Source organism: Giraffa tippelskirchi, chromosome 6 (genome assembly GCF_054371585.1).
Source record: "Giraffa tippelskirchi isolate mGirTip1 chromosome 6, T2T-mGirTip1v1.2.pri, whole genome shotgun sequence".
Taxonomy (NCBI): Eukaryota; Metazoa; Chordata; class Mammalia; order Artiodactyla; family Giraffidae; genus Giraffa; species Giraffa tippelskirchi.
The window spans coordinates 76,163,526-76,184,793 of record NC_137280.1 but is presented as its reverse complement, the minus strand read 5'-3'; the positions used below and the strand labels follow the sequence as shown (position 1 = coordinate 76,184,793).

At 52.1% G+C, this 21,268-nt stretch overlaps 3 protein-coding genes across 55 annotated transcripts in view; 1 reads left to right on the top strand and 2 right to left on the bottom strand.

Annotated features, from left to right (window-relative positions):
• MROH1 (maestro heat like repeat family member 1) overlaps window positions 1-6,144 on the bottom strand; it is a 51,756-nt gene extending 45,612 nt beyond the window's left edge. For 48 of the 50 annotated variants that reach the window (XR_014055889.1, XR_014055890.1, XR_014055895.1 and 45 more), the window contains exon 1: window positions 6,081-6,144. The gene's annotated coding sequence lies outside the window, so the exon portion shown is untranslated. Of the gene's footprint in view, window positions 1-5,511; window positions 5,822-6,080 lie in introns of those variants that run through there. The other 2 variants (XM_081497226.1, XM_081497219.1) reach the window with 2 other exon arrangements.
• A 6,270-nt stretch (window positions 6,145-12,414) lies between these two features.
• Window positions 12,415-18,933, bottom strand: HGH1 (HGH1 cochaperone). Of its 4 annotated transcripts, XM_081497313.1 has the most exons (10): window positions 18,242-18,933; window positions 18,069-18,169; window positions 17,872-17,970; window positions 17,568-17,659; window positions 17,352-17,474; window positions 17,164-17,275; window positions 14,924-15,009; window positions 14,016-14,097; window positions 13,212-13,313; window positions 12,415-12,745 (listed from the first exon to the last, which is right to left on the bottom strand). In XM_081497313.1, exons 1-10 carry the CDS (start codon window positions 18,802-18,804, stop codon window positions 12,609-12,611), a joined length of 1,497 nt encoding a protein of 498 aa, XP_081353439.1. In that variant the 5' UTR covers window positions 18,805-18,933; the 3' UTR covers window positions 12,415-12,608. The 4 variants fall into 4 exon arrangements, with proteins under 4 accessions (XP_081353439.1, XP_081353440.1, XP_081353441.1 ...); XM_081497314.1 differs by lacking the exon at window positions 14,016-14,097; XM_081497315.1 differs by lacking the exons at window positions 13,212-13,313; window positions 14,016-14,097.
• Window positions 13,709-19,714, top strand: LOC145509174 (serine/threonine-protein kinase BRSK1-like). Its single transcript, XM_081497324.1, has 7 exons — window positions 13,709-13,816; window positions 14,007-14,180; window positions 14,267-14,322; window positions 14,626-14,758; window positions 14,851-14,966; window positions 15,592-15,814; window positions 16,831-19,714. Exons 4-7 carry the CDS (start codon window positions 14,715-14,717, stop codon window positions 16,850-16,852), a joined length of 405 nt encoding a protein of 134 aa, XP_081353450.1. The 5' UTR covers window positions 13,709-13,816; window positions 14,007-14,180; window positions 14,267-14,322; window positions 14,626-14,714; the 3' UTR covers window positions 16,853-19,714.
• The last annotated feature ends 1,554 nt before the right edge of the window (window positions 19,715-21,268 follow it).

Sequence of the window (21,268 nt, the reverse complement as noted above, 5' to 3'; positions counted from 1 at the left end):
TTTAATTTCATAGCTGCAGTCACCATCTGCAGTGATTTTGGAGCCCAAGAAAATAAAGTCTGTCACTGTTTGCATTGTTTCCCTAATTATTTGCCATGAAGTGATGGGACTGGATGCCATGATCTTCATTTTTTGAATGTTGAGTTTAAAGCCAATTTTTTCACTCTCCTCTTTCACTTTCATCTAGAGGCTCTTCAGTTCTTCATTGCTTCCTGCCATAAGGGTGGTGTCATCTGCTTATCTGAGGTTATTGATATTTCTCCCAGCAATCCTGATTCCAGCCTGTGCTTCATCCAACCCGGCCTTTTACATGATGTACTCTGCATATAAGTTAAATAAGCAGAGTGACAATATACAGCCTTGACATACTCCTTTCCCAATTTGGAACCAGTCTGTTGTTCCATGTCCAGTTCTAACTGTTGCTTCTTGACCTGCATACAGATTTCTCAGAAGGCAGGTCAGGTGGTCTGGTATTCACATCTCTTTAAGAATTTTTCAGTTTGTTGTGATCCACATAGTCAAAGGCTTTGGCGTAGTCAATAAAGCAGAAGTAGATGTTTTTCTGGAACTCTTTTGCTTTTTCGATGATCCGACGGATTTTGGCAATTTGATCTCTAGTTCCTCTGCCTTTTCTAAATCCAGCTTGAACATCTGGAAGTTCACGGTTCACATACTGTTGAAGGCTGGCTTGGAGAATTCTGAGCATTACTTTGCTAGTGTGTAAGATGAGTGCAATTGTGTGGTAGTTTGAACATTCTTTGGCATTGCCTTTCTTTGGGATTGGAATGAAAACTGACCTTTTCCAGTCCTGTGGCCACTGCTGCGTTTTCCAAATTTGCTGGCATATTGAGTGCAGCACTTTCACAGCATCATCTTTTAGGATTTGAAATAACTCAACTGGAATTCCATCACCTCCACTAGCTTTGTTCATAGTGATTCTTCCTAAGGCCCACTTGACTTTGCACTCCAGGATACCTGGCTCTAGGTGAGTAATCACACCATCATGGTTATCTGGGTCATGAAGATCTTTTCTGTATAGTTCTTCTGTGTATTCTTGCCATTTCTTCTTAACATCTTCTGTTTCATTTAGGTCCATACCATTTCTGTCCTTTATTGTGCCCATCTTTGCATGAAATGTTCCCTTGGTATCTCTAATTTTCTTGAAGAGATCTCTAGTCTTTCCCATTCTATTGTTTTCCTCTATTTCTTTGCACTGATCACTGAGGAAGATTTTCTTATCTCTCCTTGCTATCCTTTGGAACTCGGCATTCAAATGGGGATTATCTTTCCTCTTCTCCTTTGCCTTTCACTTCTCTTCTTTTCTCAGCTATTTATAAGGCCTCCTCAGGCAACCATTTTGCCTTTTTGCATTTCTTTTTTTTGGGAATGGTCTTGATCACTGCCTCCATATCATGAACCTCCATCCACAGTTCTTCAGGCACTCTATCAGATCTAATCCCTTGAATCTATTTCTCACTTCTACTGTATAATCATAAGGGATTTAATTTAAGTCATACATGGATGGTCTAGTGGTTTTCCCTACTTTCTTCAATTTAAGTCTGAATTTTGCAACAAGCAGTTCATGATCTGAGCCATAGTCAGCTCCCGGTCTTGTTTTTGCTAACTGTGTAGAGCTTCTCCATCTTTGGCTACAAAGAATATAATCAATCTGATTTCGGTATTGACCATTTCAGTGATGTCCATGTGTAGAGTCATCTCTTGTGTTGTTGGAAGAGGGTGTTTGCTATGTCCAGTGCGTTGTCTTGGCAAAACTCTGTTAGCCTTTGCCCTGCTTCATTTTGTACTCCAAGGCCAAATTTGCCGGTTACTCCAGGTATCTCTTGACTTCCTACTTTTGCATTCCAGTCCCCTATAATGAAAAGGACATCTTTTTTGGATGTTACTTGTAGAAGGTCTTATAGGTCTTCATAGAACCATTCAACTTCAGCTTCTTGGGCATTAGTGGCTGGGGCATACACTTGGATTACTGTGATATTCAACGGTTTGCCTTGGAAACGAACAGAGATCATTCTGTCATTTTTGAGACTGCACACAAGTACTGCATTTTGGACTCTTTTGTTGACTATGAGGGCTACTCCATTTCTTCGAAGGGATTCTTGCCCAGTAGTAGATATAATGGTCATCTGAATTAAATTTTCCCATTCCAGTCCATTTTATGTTATGTTAAAATGTACTAAAATGCTGCCATAATTAAAACTATGCCTTTGTTATAAGAGGCACACAAATCAACCGAACTGTACGGAGAGTCCAGAAATAAACACCAATAAGGAATAAAAAGGGAAAAATTTAAATAATAAAGACATTAGCCAAAAAACAGTGTAGGAACAGCTTGGTAGGCACTCAGGGAAAAAAATTAGTTTTCCCTACATCTTTCCTTACCCCAAAATAAGTGCTACATGGATATAAGCATCACATGTAAAAATTAAATGTAATCCTAAGTAGAAAATACAAGGACATATCTTATAGTCTTAGAGTAGGAAAGGACTTTCTAAGCCAGACACAAAACTCCACACACCTTAATGAAAGCTTTCAGTTGGACTATATGAAATTTTTTAATTTCTGAAAATCAGAAGCATACATAAACTCAAGACCACATCCATACATACACCTATGCCCACAATCGTACACTCTCAGACCTCACCCCATCCTCAATAGAGCATAAAGTAAATGAAAGACAAAATGGGTCAAATCATTCATTATAGGTATGACAAGAGCCTAATCTGTCTAACATTAACATGCACAGAAGTACACCCACATCAACAAGACAAACAGGAAGACAGGCAGCACAAAGAAGACCACCAGCCCAGGACTCCGCTTCCCGTGCATCCCCGCTGTCCCCCACTGCCCCGCAGGACTGAGGGGCGGGGAGCGAGGCCTGCAGTGGCTACACATAGGTGGGGACAGCCAGCGAGCCTGTGGAGTGTTCCCTACAAGCCCGAATGGTCGCACTCTGTGATGGGATTGTCCACCTTCTAACACCTGTCCACAGAAGCCCACAGAGTGTCATAAAAAACACATATGTCAATCAGGGATCTGGTTAGATTTGAAAAAACAAGCACTGGAAAAAAGTGGTAGCCAGGTAAGTATAGATTACCTGGGCTTGACTGGTTTTGAAGGTCTCCACCTGCGGCCCCTGCCCCAGGCCAGGAGGTCTGTAGAGCTGACTGACCTGTGAGCACAGTGCTGATGGCAAAGCCAGGTGAAACCGCCACAGAGAAAGGTGGCGCACAGACAGGGGAGGGCCCAGGAGGCCCCCTGCCTCCCGCGGGAAGCACCTTAGAGGCACCATCTCCTCAATCTGCATGACCAAGTAGGTCCAAGAGGGGCAGGCTGTGAGCAGCTGGTCAGCGGTGGGGTGGGACTCCACCAAGACTGGCTCCCACACTCCCCTCCATGCCTGCCCGCCTGCCCACCCTGATGCTCCTGGCACATGGCGCAGGGCAGAGCCATCAGGGCCTTCCCTCCCTGCACTGGACATACTGTAGGCCAGTAAGGAAGCAGCTCCCCCCTCCCCCCATGCTCACCAGTAGTCAGCATTCATTCAATGACATTTAGTAAATGCCCACCAGGTACTGCCCTGCCCACAGAGCCCCTGGCCTGAAAGATGCCTACTTGTATTTCGACTGCCACATGAGCTGACAAGCCTAACAGTAGTACAGGAGCACTTCACTGAGCTGGATGGGGCTGAGAATGGGATGTGGGAGGCCAAGGAGGGTCGGTCACATACCTCCCAGCCCAGAGGTAACAGGAGCTGGTATGGAAGGTAGGTGTGTGAGGGGAGACTGGGAAGTCAGGAGGCCCAGGGAGGGTCACAGGATTGCCCCACCAGGCCCATGGTCTTTCCCTCCCAGCACAGGAGCCAGAGCAGGAACCAACTTCCAGAGTCACCAACAAGAACCTGGGCAGATGACCTGGAAACACAGTCCACAGCTCACTGCTCACAGCTCCTGGAGAGCACTGCTTCTCAATGTAAGCCACGCCAGCGGCGTCACCCCTCAGAAGTGGTTGGCCCTCCGGCTCAGTGAGGAAGGAACACATCTCAAGACGCCTAGCAGCCAGCATTCCTTGAACAACAGCAGGAACTCCCCTGGAGCACCTGCCTCAAAAAGGTCAAGTAACTTGGCTCCATGAAAGGGGTCATGCAATCTGGGCTGCTCACTGGCACCTCGGTGACCCTAGGTCTGAACTAAGCACAGATACCTGCCTCAGGCACAGGCGGCGGCTATGAACAAGCAAGCACCCTGGGTTCCACCTCTGGTCTACTGGAGCCCTCAGCAGGCAGTCATGGTGGAGTAAGACGCAGCAACAACAATCCACGTCAGCCTGGACATTGATTTCAAGGTAACCAAGACAGCGCAACTTGGTCATTCCACTCTGGCAACAAAGAGAGACCTGAGGCACATGCTCACTTGAGTTGTGGCGGCCAAAAGCCCTGCTGACACCCTCATTCCCAGGCCCTCTGGCTGTCAGGGTGACCACATCACAATCCTGCTGCTGCTGCTGCTGCTAAGTCGCTTCAGTCATGTCCGACTCTGTGCGACCCCATAGACGGCAGCCCACCAGGCTCCGCCATCCTTGGGATTCTCCAGGCAAGAACACTGGAGTGGGTTGCCATTTCCTTCTCCGATGCATGAAAGGGACAAGTGAAAGTGAAGTCACTCAGTCGTGTCTGACTCTTCGCGACCCCATGGACTGCAGCCTACCAGGCTCCTCCGTCCATGGGATTTTCCATGCAAGAGTACTGGAGTGGGGTGCCATCACCTTCTCCGCATCACAATCCTGCCACCACTCAAGTGTCCCACTAGATGATTACCACATAGGTCTCCTGGGGCCCAGGGCCTACTGGCCATCTTCAGCTGGACCATCATTGCCACAAACCCAACAGCTCCAACACCATTGTCACCCGACCACTCCCCGATCCACACCTCACTTGCCTCTCCTGTGTCATCATGCACTTAGCTCTCAAGTCAGAAGTAGCATCACCCCTTCCTGTTCCTCCACCTCCGCCCCCACATCCTACAGTGACTCACCTTCTCCACCTCTACCACCTCCCTTTCCAAAGTGGCCCCCTCAAGCCAGCCTCCACCCCAACCCCGCCTGGCCCCACAGCAGACAGCCACTTCAGCTAACATTGCCACAGTAGTCCCCTCTGCCCCCTATACCCCTTTGTGCCTCATCGCCCTTGAGCTTTCCAGTCAGCCCCGCCCCTACCCCGCTGGGCTGGCAAAGGGGAACCTCTGAAAAGTGTGCAGATGGGAACTGCCATGTCCACAGAGCCCTCTTATCAGGCCCTACGGCTGCACTGCAGCTCAGTTGGCGCTACAGAAAACCGGAACCCAGAATTGGGCCTAAGAGTCCAGGGGCTCAGGGCCAGCCGTGGCCGAGCACCTCCAAGCTCTCACCCGGATTTAGAGCGGAATTTCCTGCAGCCTCTCCAGCTTCACGCCTACAGGGCATGACCAGTAACCCGCAGGACTGAGGACACATTACCTCCCGGCTCTGGACCGCCTCCTCCTCTCACGCCAGAGAGAAAGTAGAAAGAATACAATGGTCCCTGAGCTTTGGGACCCTCGGGTTTAGGATGAGTCTCCCACAGAGGACCCCCGTTCTCTCTCTGGGGAAGCAAGGAGGTGGATCACACGCCTCCGAAAAGTGACAGACTGAACGCCCCCCAGGGAGGGGCCAGACACGGGGGCCGAGTACCCCGAGTCACACCCTGGGAGGGGGCGGGCACGGGGGACGCGCTCCGCACGCCGGGCGAGTTAGAAAGTGAGCCGCTGGCCTCCCCGGCCGCTCTTCCGGGTTGTGACGCGGCAAATCCGGCTCCGCGCGGGGCTGGGCGCACCTGGGCCCGGGGAAGGGGGCGGGATCGGCCCCGCGAAGCCCGGGACCGTCCCTGCGCTCGCCTGGTGACCTTGGAGAGGCGCCCCCTGACTCGGTTTCCCGCGGCGGCCTGGCCAAGGGGGCGACCCGAAGGTCTGCGGCCTAGGCTTCCCCGAGGGGCACCTCCCCGAGTGACCGAGGCCGGCCCTGACCCCCGGGACCTGTCCGCCCTTTACCTGAGGAGCCGCCGCAGACGCGGCCGGGGCGCCGCCCTCCCGGCAGCCGCTGACCGGAGTGGGCGGGGCCACGCGACGAGCCCGCCCCCTGCCAACCGCAGCCCGGCGCGCGGTAACTTGGCCCCGCCCCCAAGCGATCTCTGCGCTCATTGGTCGAGAGAGAGTCCCTCTCGCGCGCGCTCGCGCTCTCGCTCTCTCTCTCCCCCTCTCTCCCCCTGCCCCGCACCCCGCCCACCGAACCCCAAAGAGCAGGAGTGCGCAAACTCCGCCTGGCCCTCGGCCCCGCCCCTGGCCGCCTTGTGACCACCACATCTGACTGTTGGGCTCCAGTCCAGCCGCCCTGTGGGCCTCAGGGGTTGCGGCAGCTTACTGCGTAGGTGAGGGACCCCGCCCGACACACCACGGTGATCCTGTCACACAGACACAGACCCACATACCCTGAGATACCTGGGGCGCCAATGTACGCAAAGCCAGTCCCTTTGCAAACACATACCTGTCCAGGTACACACGCCAGGTGGGCTAGACCTGGACACATGCAGGAACTGTCATGCCCTATGTCTCTCACACATGAACACCCAACAAACACCCCAGAGAGCCCAGGGCCACAGGCCCCTCTACACACAGGTACACACCTGCACACACGAGGCACATATCTAGTCTGCCAGTAGACCCTGGGAATCCAAATGTGAAGACACCGATAAAACTAGAGCAGAACACGGGGAAAAGGTTCTCTGACATAGATGGTATCAATGTTTTCTTAGGTCACTCTTCCGAGGTAGTAGAAGTAAAAGTAAAGCTCGACAAATGCGACTTAATCAAACTCACAAACTCACAAGGTTTTGCACAGCAAAGGAAACCATAAAACAAAGTGACAACCTAAAGAATGAGAGAAAACACTTGCAAATGATGTGACCAACAAGAGTTTTATTTCCAAAATACACAAACAGGTCATAGAACTCAATGTGTATATACACACAGACACACACACAATGTGTATATATATATATGTGTATATATATATGTATACACACACACAATGTATATATATATGTATATACACACAATGTATATACATATATGTATATAAATGGGCAAAGGCACTATGGAGAACAGTATGGAGGTTCCTTTATAAACTAAAACTAGAGCTACCATAGGACCCTGCAATCCCACTCCTGAGCATATATCCGGAGAAAAACATGATCTAAAAGGATACATATTTATTGCAGCACTGTTTACAATAGCCAAAACATGGACGCAACCTAAATATCCATCAACAGGGAATGGAAAAATAAGATATGGTACATATAGACAGTGGAATATTACTCAACCATTAAAAAAGAATGAAATAATGCCATTTGCAGCAACATGAATGGATCTAGAGAGTGTCATACTGAGTGAAATAAGTCAGACAAAGAAGGAGAAATATTGTATGACATCCCTTATATGTGGAATCTAAGAAGAAATGATACAAATGAACTTACCGAACAAAAAGAGACTCAACAGAAAACGAACTTATGGTTGCCAGTGAGGAAGGGATAGTTAGGGACTTTGGGAAGGTCATGTATACACTGCTATATTTAAAATGGATAACCAACAAGAGCCTATTGTATAGCACATGGAACTTTGCTCAATATTATATGTCAGCCTGCATGGGAGGTGGGTTTGGGGGACAATGTATGTGTATGGCTGAGTCTCTTCTCTGGTCACCTGAAACTCAGTTCAGTTCAGTCGTTCAGTCATGTCCAACTCTTTGCAACCCCACTGACTGCAGCACACCAGGCTTCCCTGTCCATCACCAACTCCTGGAGCTTGCTCAAATTCATGTCCGTTGAGTCGGTGATACCATCTAACCATCTCATCCTCTGTCCCCCCCTTCTCCTCCCACCTTCAATATTTCCCAGCATCAGGGGCTTTTCCAATGAGTCAGTTCTTCCCATCAGGTGGCCAAAGTATTGGAGTTTCAGCTTCAGCATCAGTCCTTCCAATGAGTCTTCAGGACTGACTTCTTTTACGATGGACTGGTTGGATCTGCTTGCAGTCCAAGGGATTCCCAAGAGTCTTCTCCAACACCACAGTTCAGAAGCATCAATTCTTTGGCACTCAGCTTTCTTTATAGTCCAACTCTCACATCCATGACTACTGGAAAAACCATAGCTTTGACTAGACGAAACTTTGTTGGCAAAGTAATGTCTCTGCTTTTTAATATGCTGTCTAGGTTGGTCATAGCATTTCTTCCAAGGAGCAAGCATCTTTTAATTTCATGGCTGCAGTCACCATCTGCAGTGACTTTGGAGCCCCCCAAAATAAAAGTCCCTCACTGTTTCCATTGTTTCCCCATCTATTTGCCATGAAATGTTGGGACCAGATGCCGAGATCTTAGTTTTCTGAATGTCAAGTTTTAAGCCAACTTTTTCACTCTCCTCTTTCACTTGCATCAAGAGGCTCTTTACTTCTTTGCTTTCTGCCATAAAGGGTGGTGTCATCTACATATCTGAGGTTATTGATATTTCTCCCAGCAATCTTGATTCCAGCTTGTGCTTAATCCAGCCCGGCATTTCACATGATATTAAGAAGAGGTGGCAAGAATACACAGAAGAACTATAAAAAAAAAGATCTTCATGACCCAGATAATCACGATGGTGTGATCACTCACCTAGAGCCAGACATCCTGGAATGTGAAGTCAAGTAGGCCTTAGGAAGCATCACTATGAACAAAGCTAGTGGAGGTGATGGAATAACAGCTGAGCTATTTCAAATCCTAAAAGATGATGCTGTGAAAGTGCTGCACTCAATATGCCAGCAAATCTGGAAAATGCAGCAGTGGCCACAGGACTGGAAAAGGTCAGTTTTCATTCCAATCCCAAAGAAAGGCAATGCCAAAGAATGTTCAAACTACCACACAATTGCACTCATCTCACACACTAGCAAAGTAATGCTCAGATTTCTCCAAGCCAGCCTTCAACAGCATGTGAACTGTGAACTTCCAGATGTTCAAGCTGGATTTAGAAAAGGCAGAGGAACCAGAGATTAAATTGCCAAAATCCGTCGGATCATCGAAAAAGCAATAGAGTTCCAGAAAAACATCTACTTCTGCTTTATTGACTACGCCAAAGCCTTTGACTATGTGGATCACAACAAACTGAAAAATTCTTAAAGAGATGTGAATACCAGACCACCTGACCTGCCTCCTGAGAAATCTGTATGCAGGTCAAGAAGCAACAGTTAGAACTGGACATGGAACAACAGACTGGTTCCAAATCGGGAAAGGAGTATGTCAAGACTTTATCTTGTCACTCTGCTTACTTAACTTATATGCAGAGTACACCTGAAACTACCACAACATTAATTGGCTATACACCAATACAAAATAAAAAGTTTAAAGTCTGTGGGAAAAACATGGGCAGAAGACCTAAATAGACGTTTCTCCAAAGAAGATATACAGATGGCCAATAGGCACATGAAAAGATGCTCAATATCACTAATTATTAGAGAAATGCAAATCAAAACTACAATAAGGCACCACACGACTCAGGATAGCCATCATTAAAAACTCTAGGGACTTCCCTGGTGGTCAGGTGGTTAAGGATCTGCCTTGCAATGCAAGAAACACAGGTACAGTCCCTGGTTGAGGAACTAAGATCCCACATGCTGCAGAGCTACAGAGCCCACAATGAAGATCCCACATGCTGCAACCAAGACCCAACTCAGCCAAGTGAATAAATTAAAAAAAAAAAAGTCTGCAAATAACAAATGCTGGAGAGGGTGTGGAGAAAAGGGAACTCTCCTCCACTGTTAGTGGGAATGCAAATTGGTGCAGCCAGTATGGAAAACAGTAAGGGGGTTCCTCAAAAAACTAAAAATAGAGTTGTTGTATGATCCAGCAATCCCATTCTAGGGCATATATTTGGAGAAAACTATAATTTGAAAAAATACATGTACCCCAGCACTATTTACAACAGCCAATACATGGAAACAGCATAAATATCCATTGACAGATGAATGGATAAAAATGTGGTACATATGTACAGTGGAACACTACTGAGCAATAAAAAAGAATGAAATAATGTCATTCGCAGTAACATGGATGGACCTAGAGATTACTATACTAAGTGAAGTAAGACAGAAAGATAAAGATAAATACCATTTAATATCACTATATGTGGAACCTAAGATATGACATAAATGAACTTACTTATGAAATAGAAACAAACACATAGAGAACAGACATGAGGCTGCCAAAGGGGAGGGGTTGAGTGGGCATTTAGAATTAACAGATGCAAACTATTGTATATAGAGTGGATAAGCAGCAAGATCCTACTGTATAGCACAGGAAACTATATTCAGTATCTTGTAATAAACTGTAATGGAAAAGAATATAAATATATATGTATAACTAAATCACCGTGCTATACACTAGAAACTAATACAACATTGTAAATCAACTATACTTCAATAAAAAATAAAACATTTAAAAAAATAAAAAAATCTTTTTATTAGTCTTCAATAAAAGATTTAAAAAAAAAAAAGCAAGTATATGCATTTGGGACCTTGGGATCTGGAGAGGAAAGCAGACAACAAGCAAGTCAACGATTCATAAGTTGCACAAAGTGCTGTAAAGAACTGCAGCTGGGGGCTGAGAAAGAGAGAAGCTGGGAGAGGAGCCCAGGTTCTAGACAGAGACCCTGGCACCCGCAGAGCCCCAGAGGCTGAAATCTCCTGGGTGTGCCCACAGACCAAAATGAAAGGAGCAAGTGGTGTTCCAGAAGCTCAGGAAAGGAAAAGCGATTGGAGAAGAAAGGGCCAGTCAGCAACAGTACATCCACAGCATTAACAACCTGTTGCATCTCACTGGATCCGCAGGGATCTGTGGGCAGGGGTGCTAGGAGGCAAAGTGGCCTCAGTTTAAACATGGGGGCAGGTTGGTCACTGGACAGTATGACAGGGATGGGGGGATTCTTTTTTCACAGAGAGAAGGGCTGCAGCCTGCTTCTGTCTTAGGGATAGAGTCCAGAGAGCGGGACAGAACTCTTGTAGACGGCTGATACAGCGTGCTGCTAAGCAGATGGAGCCTCGCCTCTGAGAAAGAGCTCCCACCCCCCAGGTACTGCATAGGCGGGGTGGGGGGGGGGCGGTTATCCAGAGCCCATGGAAATTGCCACAGGGAGGCTCATACCTGGATGGCTCACTCTCCCGTTGATGTCCCCATGGCCAGGGTCCAGGACTCTCCACCGGTCCTGCCCTCCCGAGCCTCAGCTGAACTTTTTCACTCCCAAGCATGCCCACAAGCTGCCCTTGCACAGATCACAGCATCATTCAACTTTTATTAAATTATTAAGACCAGGGACTTCCCTGGGCATCCAGTGATTAAGATTCTGTTTCCACTGCAGGGGGTGTCAGTTCGATCCCTGATTGGGGAACTAACACCCTGCATGCCGCAAGGCCCCTCCCCCTCAAAAAAGAGTATTAAGAGCAGTCTCTCTTCTGTAACAGTAAGCTCTGTGAGAAAGGCCCGTGCCTGTGACTGGCTCCCGAGGGCTTGGCACCAAGTCCAGCACAGGGAGGTGCTCAGCGATGCTCTGAAATAGATGGATGACCCGGGGTGCAGAGAGAGAGGAGAGTGAGCAGAGCTGGTGAGCACTCTGGACCCTGCTTGTCACCTATCTGAGCAACAGTCGCTGGCTTCCAGTTGTGTTCTGGAATGAGGGGGAGCCAGGGAGGCGGTGTAGGTTCCTTGCATCTCCAGCCCATGTAACACTTGGGTAACCATCACGAGTTAAATCCCCTCCCCTTGAAACACCCAGTTTCTCTCTTCCTAACCCCCATGGAGCAACAAACCAGCTAATCTGTCCATATTTTCTATCCTCCAGGCAATTTGCCAGACAAGGGCTGTGGGTGAGCCAGGGGATATCAGACACAAGCCTTGCCTTCCAGTGGCCCACAGTCCAACAGGGAGGAGAAAATGTCTCCACAGTTCACTTCCAGGCTTTCTAAGGCGTTCCCTGCAGAAGGAGTGCTACATGCACCACGGCTCCCGTGGGGACAAATCTGGCCTGCAGACACCATGCTATCCAGCTCACAGTAGAGAGACCATGAACTTGGCCCTTTTTTCGTCTGTAAAGGGGGCATCACTCGGTGGTGTTCACATTTGAAATCCTGGGTGTGGACTGCCTACCATGGGACAGGCACTTTGGTGTGCACAGAAGCAGGATTGTGGGAGGTGGTGGTTGCAGCTTCGAACAGCGCCCACAGGCAGCAGGCAACACAGCTCCCCTCTGAGTAACAGTGCTCACAGAATACTGCAGGGGCCAGGAGAAGGGGGGGCATGCTGGCTCACCTCTTTGAGGTGGGCCAGGGTTTCTCATTTCCTTGGGGATGTGTCATTGAGTGTGTAGAGCGCTCTGGGGGAATGGCCTGGTGCAACAGGCCCCAGCAGAGGAAGGTTGGGTGGCTTCAGGAATTCCCTGGCGATCCAGTGGTTAGGACTCGTGCTTTCATTGCTGGGTCCGAGTTCAGTTCTTCGTTGGAGAACTAAGATCCCCCATGCCGCGCAGCACAGCCAAAACCAAAAAAAGGCTGTTTGTGGCCCTTGGGGTTCTCACCCCATGGAGTGGGCCTCACACAGGGCAGGGCTGGTTCCAGCAAGATGTTCTCAGGGCAAGCAATGCCTGGGGAATAGAAGAACACTCATTTGAGGGCACAATGCAGGCACAGTTCTAGAACCTTCCATACTAGAATCTGCCCCTGCTTTCCCAGAGCCTGTCCAACCCCATGCCAGTCCATGGTTGTGTGGCTGTGTTAGCCTCCCTCCCCATCTCTGCTCTTGTCCCAGAGAGGCTTCAGAAATTTGGCTGCAGCCTTGAGAGCCTGCAGGCCCCAGCTGGCCTCCTGCAGTCCATCACCCCATCGCTCCACAGCGCATTGCTCCGTCCGTTTACAACCCATCATCCCATCCTTCTAACACAAGTCAGGCCTCAGCTGAACCTCCCAGAGTCCCTCCCCATGGCCCTGCGGGGTGCTGGGTAGCCCCAGCTCTCCCACTGAGCCCTGATTTTTATGAAGGCTGCCGGCAGGCAGAAGCTGGACCAGAGAGCCTTTCTAGAGCAGGTGCATGAATGCAGGGACAACGGCTACCTGCTGTCCTCCAAGAAGATTGGCTCTGGGGCCTTCTCCAAAGTCTACCTGGCCTACGCCACACAGGAGCGCATGCGGCACAACTCCAAGCTGGCCTCTGACCTGCGGGGCAAGTGCCATGCCATGGTGAAGCAGGCTCGTCTCCTCCCCATGGGGTGGGGGCTCCATGGTCGACCCTCCAGCCCAGCCCCAGTGGCCCCTGTCCTAATCCCACCCAGGGACCTCCCAGGTGCTCTGGCTTCTTCCTGGTCCCGCATCTTCCAGAAGGCCCAGGCTCTGGCAGGCTGATCCTTCCCAGTTCCTGGACCCCTTAAAGACATAAGTGACCAGGACAGGATGAGGGGGAAGGTCAGAGCTGCCTCCCAAGGCTGCTGCTCACCGAACCTTGCCCTGGTCAACTTTGGCCACATGCACAAAGGCCACGGGGCCTGTTCTACCACATCCTGTGCCCAGGGGGGTTGTGGCCTTTGCACAGTGGCCACCCTCCACCCCTACAGGTGGCTATCAAGGTCGTCTCCACCGCAGTGGCCCCTGCAGAGTTCTCCCGCAAGTTCCTGCCCCGTGAGATTTCATCACTCAATGCGACCTACAAGCACCTGAACGTGGTGGGCAGAGACCCCAGGCAGCCTGGCCCTTCCTACCTACCCCAGGCCCGCCCCTTCCCCTCCTGGGACCCTTATACTCGGGCCAACCCCATCCTGAGACCCCAGCCCCATGCACCCAAGGGCCCTGGTTGGGATGACGGCAGGTGGGCGGGGCCCAGAAGGTGCAGCTGTATGAGACCTACACCAACAGCCAGCGCACCTACTTGGTGCTGGAGCTGGCAGCCCACGGCGACCTGCTGGAGCACATCAACGCCGTGTCTGCTCACCGCCGCTGCCCGGGACTGGAGGAAGAGGAGACCCGCAGGCTGTTGTGGCAGCTGGTCAGTGCCGTGGCACACTGCCACAACTCAGGCATTGTGCACCGGTGAGGGCGCCACCCAGCCCGCTGCCCAGCGCGTGGAGAGACCTGCCTGAGCTCAGGTCCAGCCCCGCCTCCCCTTCCCCAAGCAGGGACTTGAAGTGTGAGAACATCCTGCTAGATGACAGAGGCTTCCTAAAGCTGAGTGGTGAGCCTGCGGCCCGGCCCCCAACCAGGGTCCCAGCCTGGGCCAGCTCTGATCACTTTCTTCAACTTCCGTGGGTCGCACATACCCCACTCTTGCCCCAAGCACAGGGCTCCAGCCTCTACACTGGTTTGCTCCAGACTTCTGACCCCAGTCTGCCTTGTCCTTCAAGCCTCCGACGAGGCCTGTACCCAACAGTTGCCCACAGCCACACTTGTAGTCACCCACACGCCCTGTGCCCACAGCCCCCGCTCAGGCGCCCTCTCTCTAACAACCCGCCCCGTCCTCCCTGCATGTCCCTTGCAGACTTCGGCTTTGCCAATCGCTCCAAGCTCAAGAACTCATTGTTGAGCACCTTCTGCAGCTCTGTGGCCTACACAGCCCCAGAGATCCTCATGAGCAAGAAGTGTAACGGGGAGCAGGCCGACCTGTGGAGCCTGTGAGCACCACACCAGGGGCTCCAGGACCCTGGGGGAGAGGAGTGGAGGGGGCGGGGAGGAGGGGCGGGCCCTGAGAAGCCCATGCCCCCAGAGGTGTCATCCTCTATGCCATGGTGACTGGGAAGCTGCCCTTCAAGGAGCGCCAGCCCCACCGAATGCTGTACCTGATGCGCCGGGGCCCCACCTTCCGGCCAGGCCTGTCCCCAGGTAAGCGCCTCCACCACGTGTCCCTCCCAAGTCCCAGCAGTGCCTGGAGAGGGGGCAGGAAGACAGACCTAGGTCCACAGAAGGGCTACACACGCCGTGGCATGGGGGACGCTGACCTGTTATCTTCCCCGGCCCAGGCTGGGAAATGGACTGCAGTGACGGAGGAAACTGGGGTTGGTGGCCCCATTCAGCTTGAACCCTGCACTAGCCCTAGGGCAGGCTGCCTCACCTCTCTCTGCCTGTCCACCCACGTGCAAAACACGGACACCCTCTACCCATTTGGGAAGACTGCCTGGGGCAACCCCACCAAGTGGCCAGCATTGTTGGCTGTGACGGCCGTGGGCTGGGGGCAGAGAGGTGGCGGGAGGGGGCCAGTATCGTGAGGCTGCAGCCTTGAGTCCTCGCCCTCATAGCACCAGGACCTGATCCGAGGCCTGCTCCAGCTGCGCCCGCAAGCTCGCCTGGGCCTGCAGCAGGTGGCCACCCACCACTGGATGCTCCCCGCCACACATGCTCTCCTCTGCACCACACTCAGTGCTACACCAGGTGTGGCAGGCCTACCTGGGTAGGCAGGTGGGAGGCTCCTCAGCGCCTCTCCTGACCCTCCCACTGCGATCCATTGCAGAAAAACCAGAGGAGCCCCAGCTCCGAACATCCCCAGACAATGTGGAGCCCCACGTGGACTCTGATCCCCCAAGGTCACTCCTACAACTGTGGCAACCCCAGCCACAGAGCACCCCTCATGAGAGTGCCTCTGGTCTGGTGCCTGAGCCCCCGGGGGCTCGCCCGAGACAAGGTGCAGACTCTGTGGGCTTGGGCTCTGGAGCACGGAGATGGCTGGTCACAAGGTGAGTTGCTCCAGGCACCCACTGTTGCTATGCTCCATCTGGAGCGTGCCTGGGCACTACCTGGTTAGCTGAGGGCAGGTGGGAAGGCGGGCATGAGGTCAGGTAAAGAGTTTATTCTGTAGAGCCAATGGTGTGGACTTCTCAGTGCAGGAAGAGGGCTGTTGGGGCATCTGGAAAACAGTCCACATACCTTTAGGCCAGAGCTTTAATATAATTGGGGGGAGGGGGAATGAAGAGGGGACCACAAAAGAGGAAGACCCCTGGTACCCATGAAGAACTCGGCTTTGATCTGAGCTCCAGTAGAGTTGACCCCAACTCTGGAGGTAGTACCAGGACTGAGGACACAGGGGGTGGGGGAGTGAGGGGGATGTTCTGTGGAGAAAAGCCTGGAAGGGCGGGAAACAGGGATCCTGGGCAGAAGATGGCACTAGGTTTGGTGGGAGGCCCAGGAAGGGAATACAGTGGGGTGAGAGACAGCCTGCTGGGCATGGGGCTGTGGACTTGAAGGCACCACGCATGGGGCCAAGGGGCTCCAAAGGGGCAAAGCGTACTCCAGGGGAAGACTTAGGCCAAGGGCAAGGCTGCAGGCTTATCAGCTTGGTGGACATGGGATCTGGGGGGCTGAGGCTCAGGGGAGTTGAGCAGGGAGAGGGCCTAGCTAGTCAGGGAGGGTGGGAGCATCAGGTCGGTCCAGGACTGGGAAGCAGCACTTGAGCTGCTCACAAAGACCCAAGGGCTGGGTCTGGGCATGAAGAGGAGGCAGCAGCAGCAAGTGCCCCGAGGATAGGCCAGGGGGGTGTAGCCGGGAGACCCCAACAGGCTGTGGCTGCTGAAACTCTCAACAGGTCAACCCTGTGAGGCTGGGTCTCAGACAGGGCCAGCCAAGGGCCCCCAGGGTGGAGGGACCTGGGGTGGAACTGGCAGCAAGGGGCACTGCAAGCACCCAGACCCCCAGAGCACCTGAGACTCGGGAAGCTCTAGCTGGCCCCTGAGGTCTGCAATGTTCTTCTGTCCAGCCCTCCACCTGGAGACACCTGAGTCAGAGGTCTGGGCCAGCCCTGGCTGAACAATCCTCCTCTGAGCAGCCAGCATTCTTGCTGGAAGCAACAGGGCACATGGAGGTGCCCTCAACCCTCAGCAAAGACCTGGAGCTTAAGGGCAGCTCTGCTTCTCAGCCAGATACACTCTCAGAGCAGGGGACAGCAGGCAGGCCTGGTCTGGGAGGACTGGACGGATGGCGAACAGAAGTGGGCCTGGAGCTGCTGGCAGGCCTCAGGGGCCTCACGTGGGTGCAGCTCCCTCTACTTGTGGCCCTGGGCCCAGCTCCAGCTCCTGCTGCTCCCGCTCACACTGCTCCTGCTCCTGGCGATCCTGCTGCTGCAGCTGCTGCTCAACCTCCTCCGGCACCTGCACCTCCATCAGGTTCTCCAGGCCACACTCTGGCTCGTCTCCAATAAGTACCTGCCAGCAGGGGAGGCATGTGGGCAGCTGGCTGGCATACCCTGGACGCCCACCCCTCCCCCAACCCTGCACCCACCTGGATGAGTTTCTCACAAGTCACCCGCACATCAGGCTCAGGCTCCCAGCTGTGCAGCTCTCGAAGGATCAAGTAGGCTCCCTGGTCCCTCACCTGCTTCCGACCAGGTGCCGTGGCCGTCAGCTGGAAGAGGGCAGAGGATACCCAGGCGTCAGTGTGCTAATGTGTATGTGTGTGTGGGGGGGGTGACATTAATGGAGCAGGACCCCTGCTCACCAGCATGATGGTCTCAATTAGCATCTTGCGGATGTCAGCGTCAGGCTCTCGCTGCTTGTCTGGTGGCAGGTACTGCAGATCAACAGGCAACCCTAGGGGTGAATTTGTGAGTCAGTGGGTCCCCATACTGGCCCCTGGGTCACTAGGGAGGACCCTGCCATTGTAAGGCTCATCTGTGCTCAGCAACTCCCTGCTGGAAGGTTTCAGAAGGGCCCTTATCTGGACATTTCCTTCTGCCTCTCCCCTACCGCCCCCCGCTCCACTCCTGTTAAACCAACCCTGAGGCTCGACCCCAGACACTCACGCTCCATCTCTTCCTCAGAGAAGTCCTCAGGCCCAGCCAGGGGCAGTAGCAAGAAGGGGAGAATGTCCACCTCAGGCCCAAGCAACCATTCATGATGTCCTGGGGAGAAACAGGAATGCAGGCCTGTCCAGAGGGGCCCCAGAGTACAGCCTATTCCTCCCATTCCCCAATAAGGCAGCATCCCCACCACGACTCACGGTGCTCGAAGCAGCAATTTCGCAGTGTTCCCACCACCCCGCCCCTGCGCACCGAGGAGTCCGGGTATTGGGTAAGGGGCAGCAGCCGCTGGACCACGCGCCTGGAGGGAAGGGCCATTCAGTGCCGTCCCTGCTCACTTCCAACCCCTCCCCGCGAGCGCCCTGAGCTTCACCTGTTGCGGTCCAACAGAAAAGCGCGGGTCGCGGGACGTTGGCTGAGGTTGGAAAGCACTGGTCCCAAGTAGTGCAAGGGCGCGCGGGCGTTGTACCCCGGAGTGCACAGCGCGCGCACCAGCCGCTCCAGGCCCGACTCCCCGGGTTCTGCGGCCGCCAGAGCCTCTATCAGCGCAGCGCACGGCACCGGCTCGCGGCTGAGGTTAGCCAGCACAGCGGCCGCCTCCTCGGCCCAGGGCCACTGTGGGTCCAACGCACAGCCCAGCAGGCGGACAGGAAGTCCGGGCTCGGCCGCCAGCAGCGGCTTGTGCAGGCAGAGGTCGGCAGCCAGATTGACTAGCGCGCGAGTGGCGTCTCGGGCTGGGGCAGGAGGAGGGGCCACCGCCAGCTCGACCAGCGCCCGCAGCAGTGACGCCTGGCCGGCCAGCAGCGTGCGGCCGGGGCCCGAGCCAGTTAGCGCCAGCACATGCTGCGCCGCCGCCGCCTGCAGGTCCGCCCGCTCCCCGAGAGCCAGGAAAGGCAGCAGCTTCGCCGCCTCCGCCTTCGGGCTGGTCTCCGACATCGGCGACCCTACGGGAGCTAGGCCATCGGCGGACACACTCCTGTCCGCCCCGTCCTTGCCCACGCAGGTCGGTAAGCTAGCGGAGGCAAGCTCAGCCGGGCCGGTAACCTACAGGTGGTCAGCGGCCCCGCCCACCAGGTAGCGGAAGCCACTGTAACCAATCCGAGGCCACAACTCTGCCCAAGGGGCGGGAACTGCGCGCAGAGGTGGGGCCACGTCGAGGCCCGGGGGATTGTGGGATTGGGTGCCGCCCGGAAGCCAGCGTGGGCCCGCGGTGAGTGTGACTGTCGCTGGAGGACTAACAGCGGCCTTTGGGGGCTCCTGCCGACCCTCTCATAGCGTACGTTGGCTCTCTTCCTTCGTGGGATTGGCAGAGATCTGTTTTCACTGGAAGAAAAGCATGATCAGTTACACTGATTGACTTTCTAGTGCATTCCAGACATAATCTCCGTTTGGTCGCGATATGTATTTTCGTTTTTGTTTATGGTTGTATTCAATTTGCTGAAGTTTTGTTTAGAATTTTTGCATCTCTGCCCATGAGGAATATTGGTCTGTAGTTTTATTTTCTCGTGATGTCTTCGCCTCGTGTTGGGTAATGTTGGCCTCAGAAGGATTGGAGAAAGTATTCTTTCCTTATGAATTTTGCGGAGGAGTTTGTCAACCTAACATTGCGTGCGTAGGTGCTAGTCGCCCAGTCGTATCCCATGCTTTGTGACCCCATGGACTATAGCCTGCCAGGCTCCTCTGTTCATGGAATTTTCCAGGCAAGAGTACTGGAGTGAATTGCCGTTTCCTTCTCCAGGGGATCTTCTCGACCGAGGGATTGAACCAATGTCTTATCTCCTGCATTAGCAGACGGATTCTTCACCACTCAGCCACCTGGGAATTAAACCTGTTACTTCTCCGTAAATGTTCAGTGAAGCCTGAAATTTTCTTTCTGGGAAGGTTTTTTAACTACAAACTCAATTCATTTAATAGAAATATGGCCATTCAAGTTGTCCTTTTCTTCTTGGATTACTTTTGGTAGTTTATGTCTTTAATTAGTCCATTGTTAATTGTCATAAAGTTTTTCCTAATATTTCCTTATCCTTTTACTGTGTGTATACTCTGTCGTGTTGTCACCTCTCTCGTCCTTTATATTGGCAATTTGTGTCTCCCTTCTCCTTTTGTCTTGCCAGAGGTTTGTCTGTTTTATTGATCTTAAAGGACCACCTTTTGAATTAATTTATTTTTATTGTTTTCTTTTTCAAGTTTATTGATTTCTACTTTGGCCTTTTTCCTTTCTTCTGCTTACTTCAGGCTTAATTTGCTGTTCTTTATTGTCTTAAGGTAGAAGCTGGGGTCACTAATTGGAGACCTTTCTTTTCTCATGTAGGGGTTTCCCCCCATTTGTTACCTGACTCATGGGTTATCTGTTATGTGCATTACTTTTCCACAGCTATATTCCCCTTAATAGGTGGATATTATTTTTGCCTCACACTAAGGTGCCGAGGCAATGGCACCCCACTCCAGTACTCTTGCCTGGAAAATCCCATGGACGGAGGAGCCTGGCGGGCTGCAGTCCATGGGGTCACTGAGTCAGACACGACTGAGCGACTCCACTTTCACTTTTCACTTTCATGCCCTGGAGAAGGAAATGGCAACCCACTCCAGTACTCTTGCCTGGAGAATCCCAGGGACGGGGGAGCCTGGTGGGCTGCTGTCTATGGGGTCGCATAGAGTCAGACACGACTGACACGACTTAGCAGCAGCAGTAGCAAGGTGCCAAAGTCCAGCTCCGGCAGCCAGGGAAATGCTCTGAAGGGATGAACGGGGTCGGCGGAGAGAATGATGCAGCCTCTCACTCAAAGCACTGGGCTGCATGTTTATTTTAAGCATTAGGTTTTCTTTTATACTTTTATAAAAGCATTAGGTCAGAGGTATGACATCTTCAGTTTCCCCTCACCCATATTTACTGTCTCCATAAATCATTGTTGTCCTTCAGAGTTCCCTCTTAAGTGTCCTTGTGATAACATTGTAACTCAAGTTTGTCTCTGGGCTATATACCACATTCCTCAGTTTATTTCTTATCTCTCTCTCCTAGTAACTCAAGTTCATCATCTCCTAAAAAGGCTTTTAGCTATTAGTATCTCTAAAATTCCTAGTTTCTATAAGCTATAGTAAAATATGCCAACACTACAACATACCTTAAACTTTTAGCTTCTAACTATTCTTAATTATTCCTAAATCCTAAACTCAGCAAACATTTCCCTTACAAGCAGGTTTCAGATAACAGTGTTTCCCATGGCCTCAAGCTGCGGCCTATGTGCTCATCCTGGAACATTCTTTGTAAAGGTCCTTGAACAAATGTAACTTTATGGATTATTTCCTGGGCAACTGCAGAAGGCTTTGTGCTTTCTCATGCAAGAACAATAAGCACCTTAACATACTTTCCAGCCAACTCAACCGAAGGAAGGAAAGGACA

Coding starts and splice junctions, on each gene's coding strand:
- HGH1 (XM_081497313.1), bottom strand. CDS start 18,804: ATGTCGGAGACCAGCCCGAAGGCGGAGGCGGCGAAGCTGCTGCCTTTC. Junction 15,010..17,163: donor TCGCCAGGAGCAGGAGCAGT/GTGAGCGGGAGC, acceptor CCCCCTCTCCAG/GCACTGCTGGGACTTGGGAG. Junction 12,746..13,211: donor ATCTTCTTGGAGGACAGCAG/GTAGCCGTTGTC, acceptor TCTATTCCCCAG/GCATTGCTTGCCCTGAGAAC.
- LOC145509174 (XM_081497324.1), top strand. CDS start 14,715: ATGAGCAAGAAGTGTAACGGGGAGCAGGCCGACCTGTGGAGCCT. Junction 14,759..14,850: donor CAGGCCGACCTGTGGAGCCT/GTGAGCACCACA, acceptor CCATGCCCCCAG/AGGTGTCATCCTCTATGCCA. Junction 14,967..15,591: donor CCGGCCAGGCCTGTCCCCAG/GTAAGCGCCTCC, acceptor GATCCATTGCAG/AAAAACCAGAGGAGCCCCAG.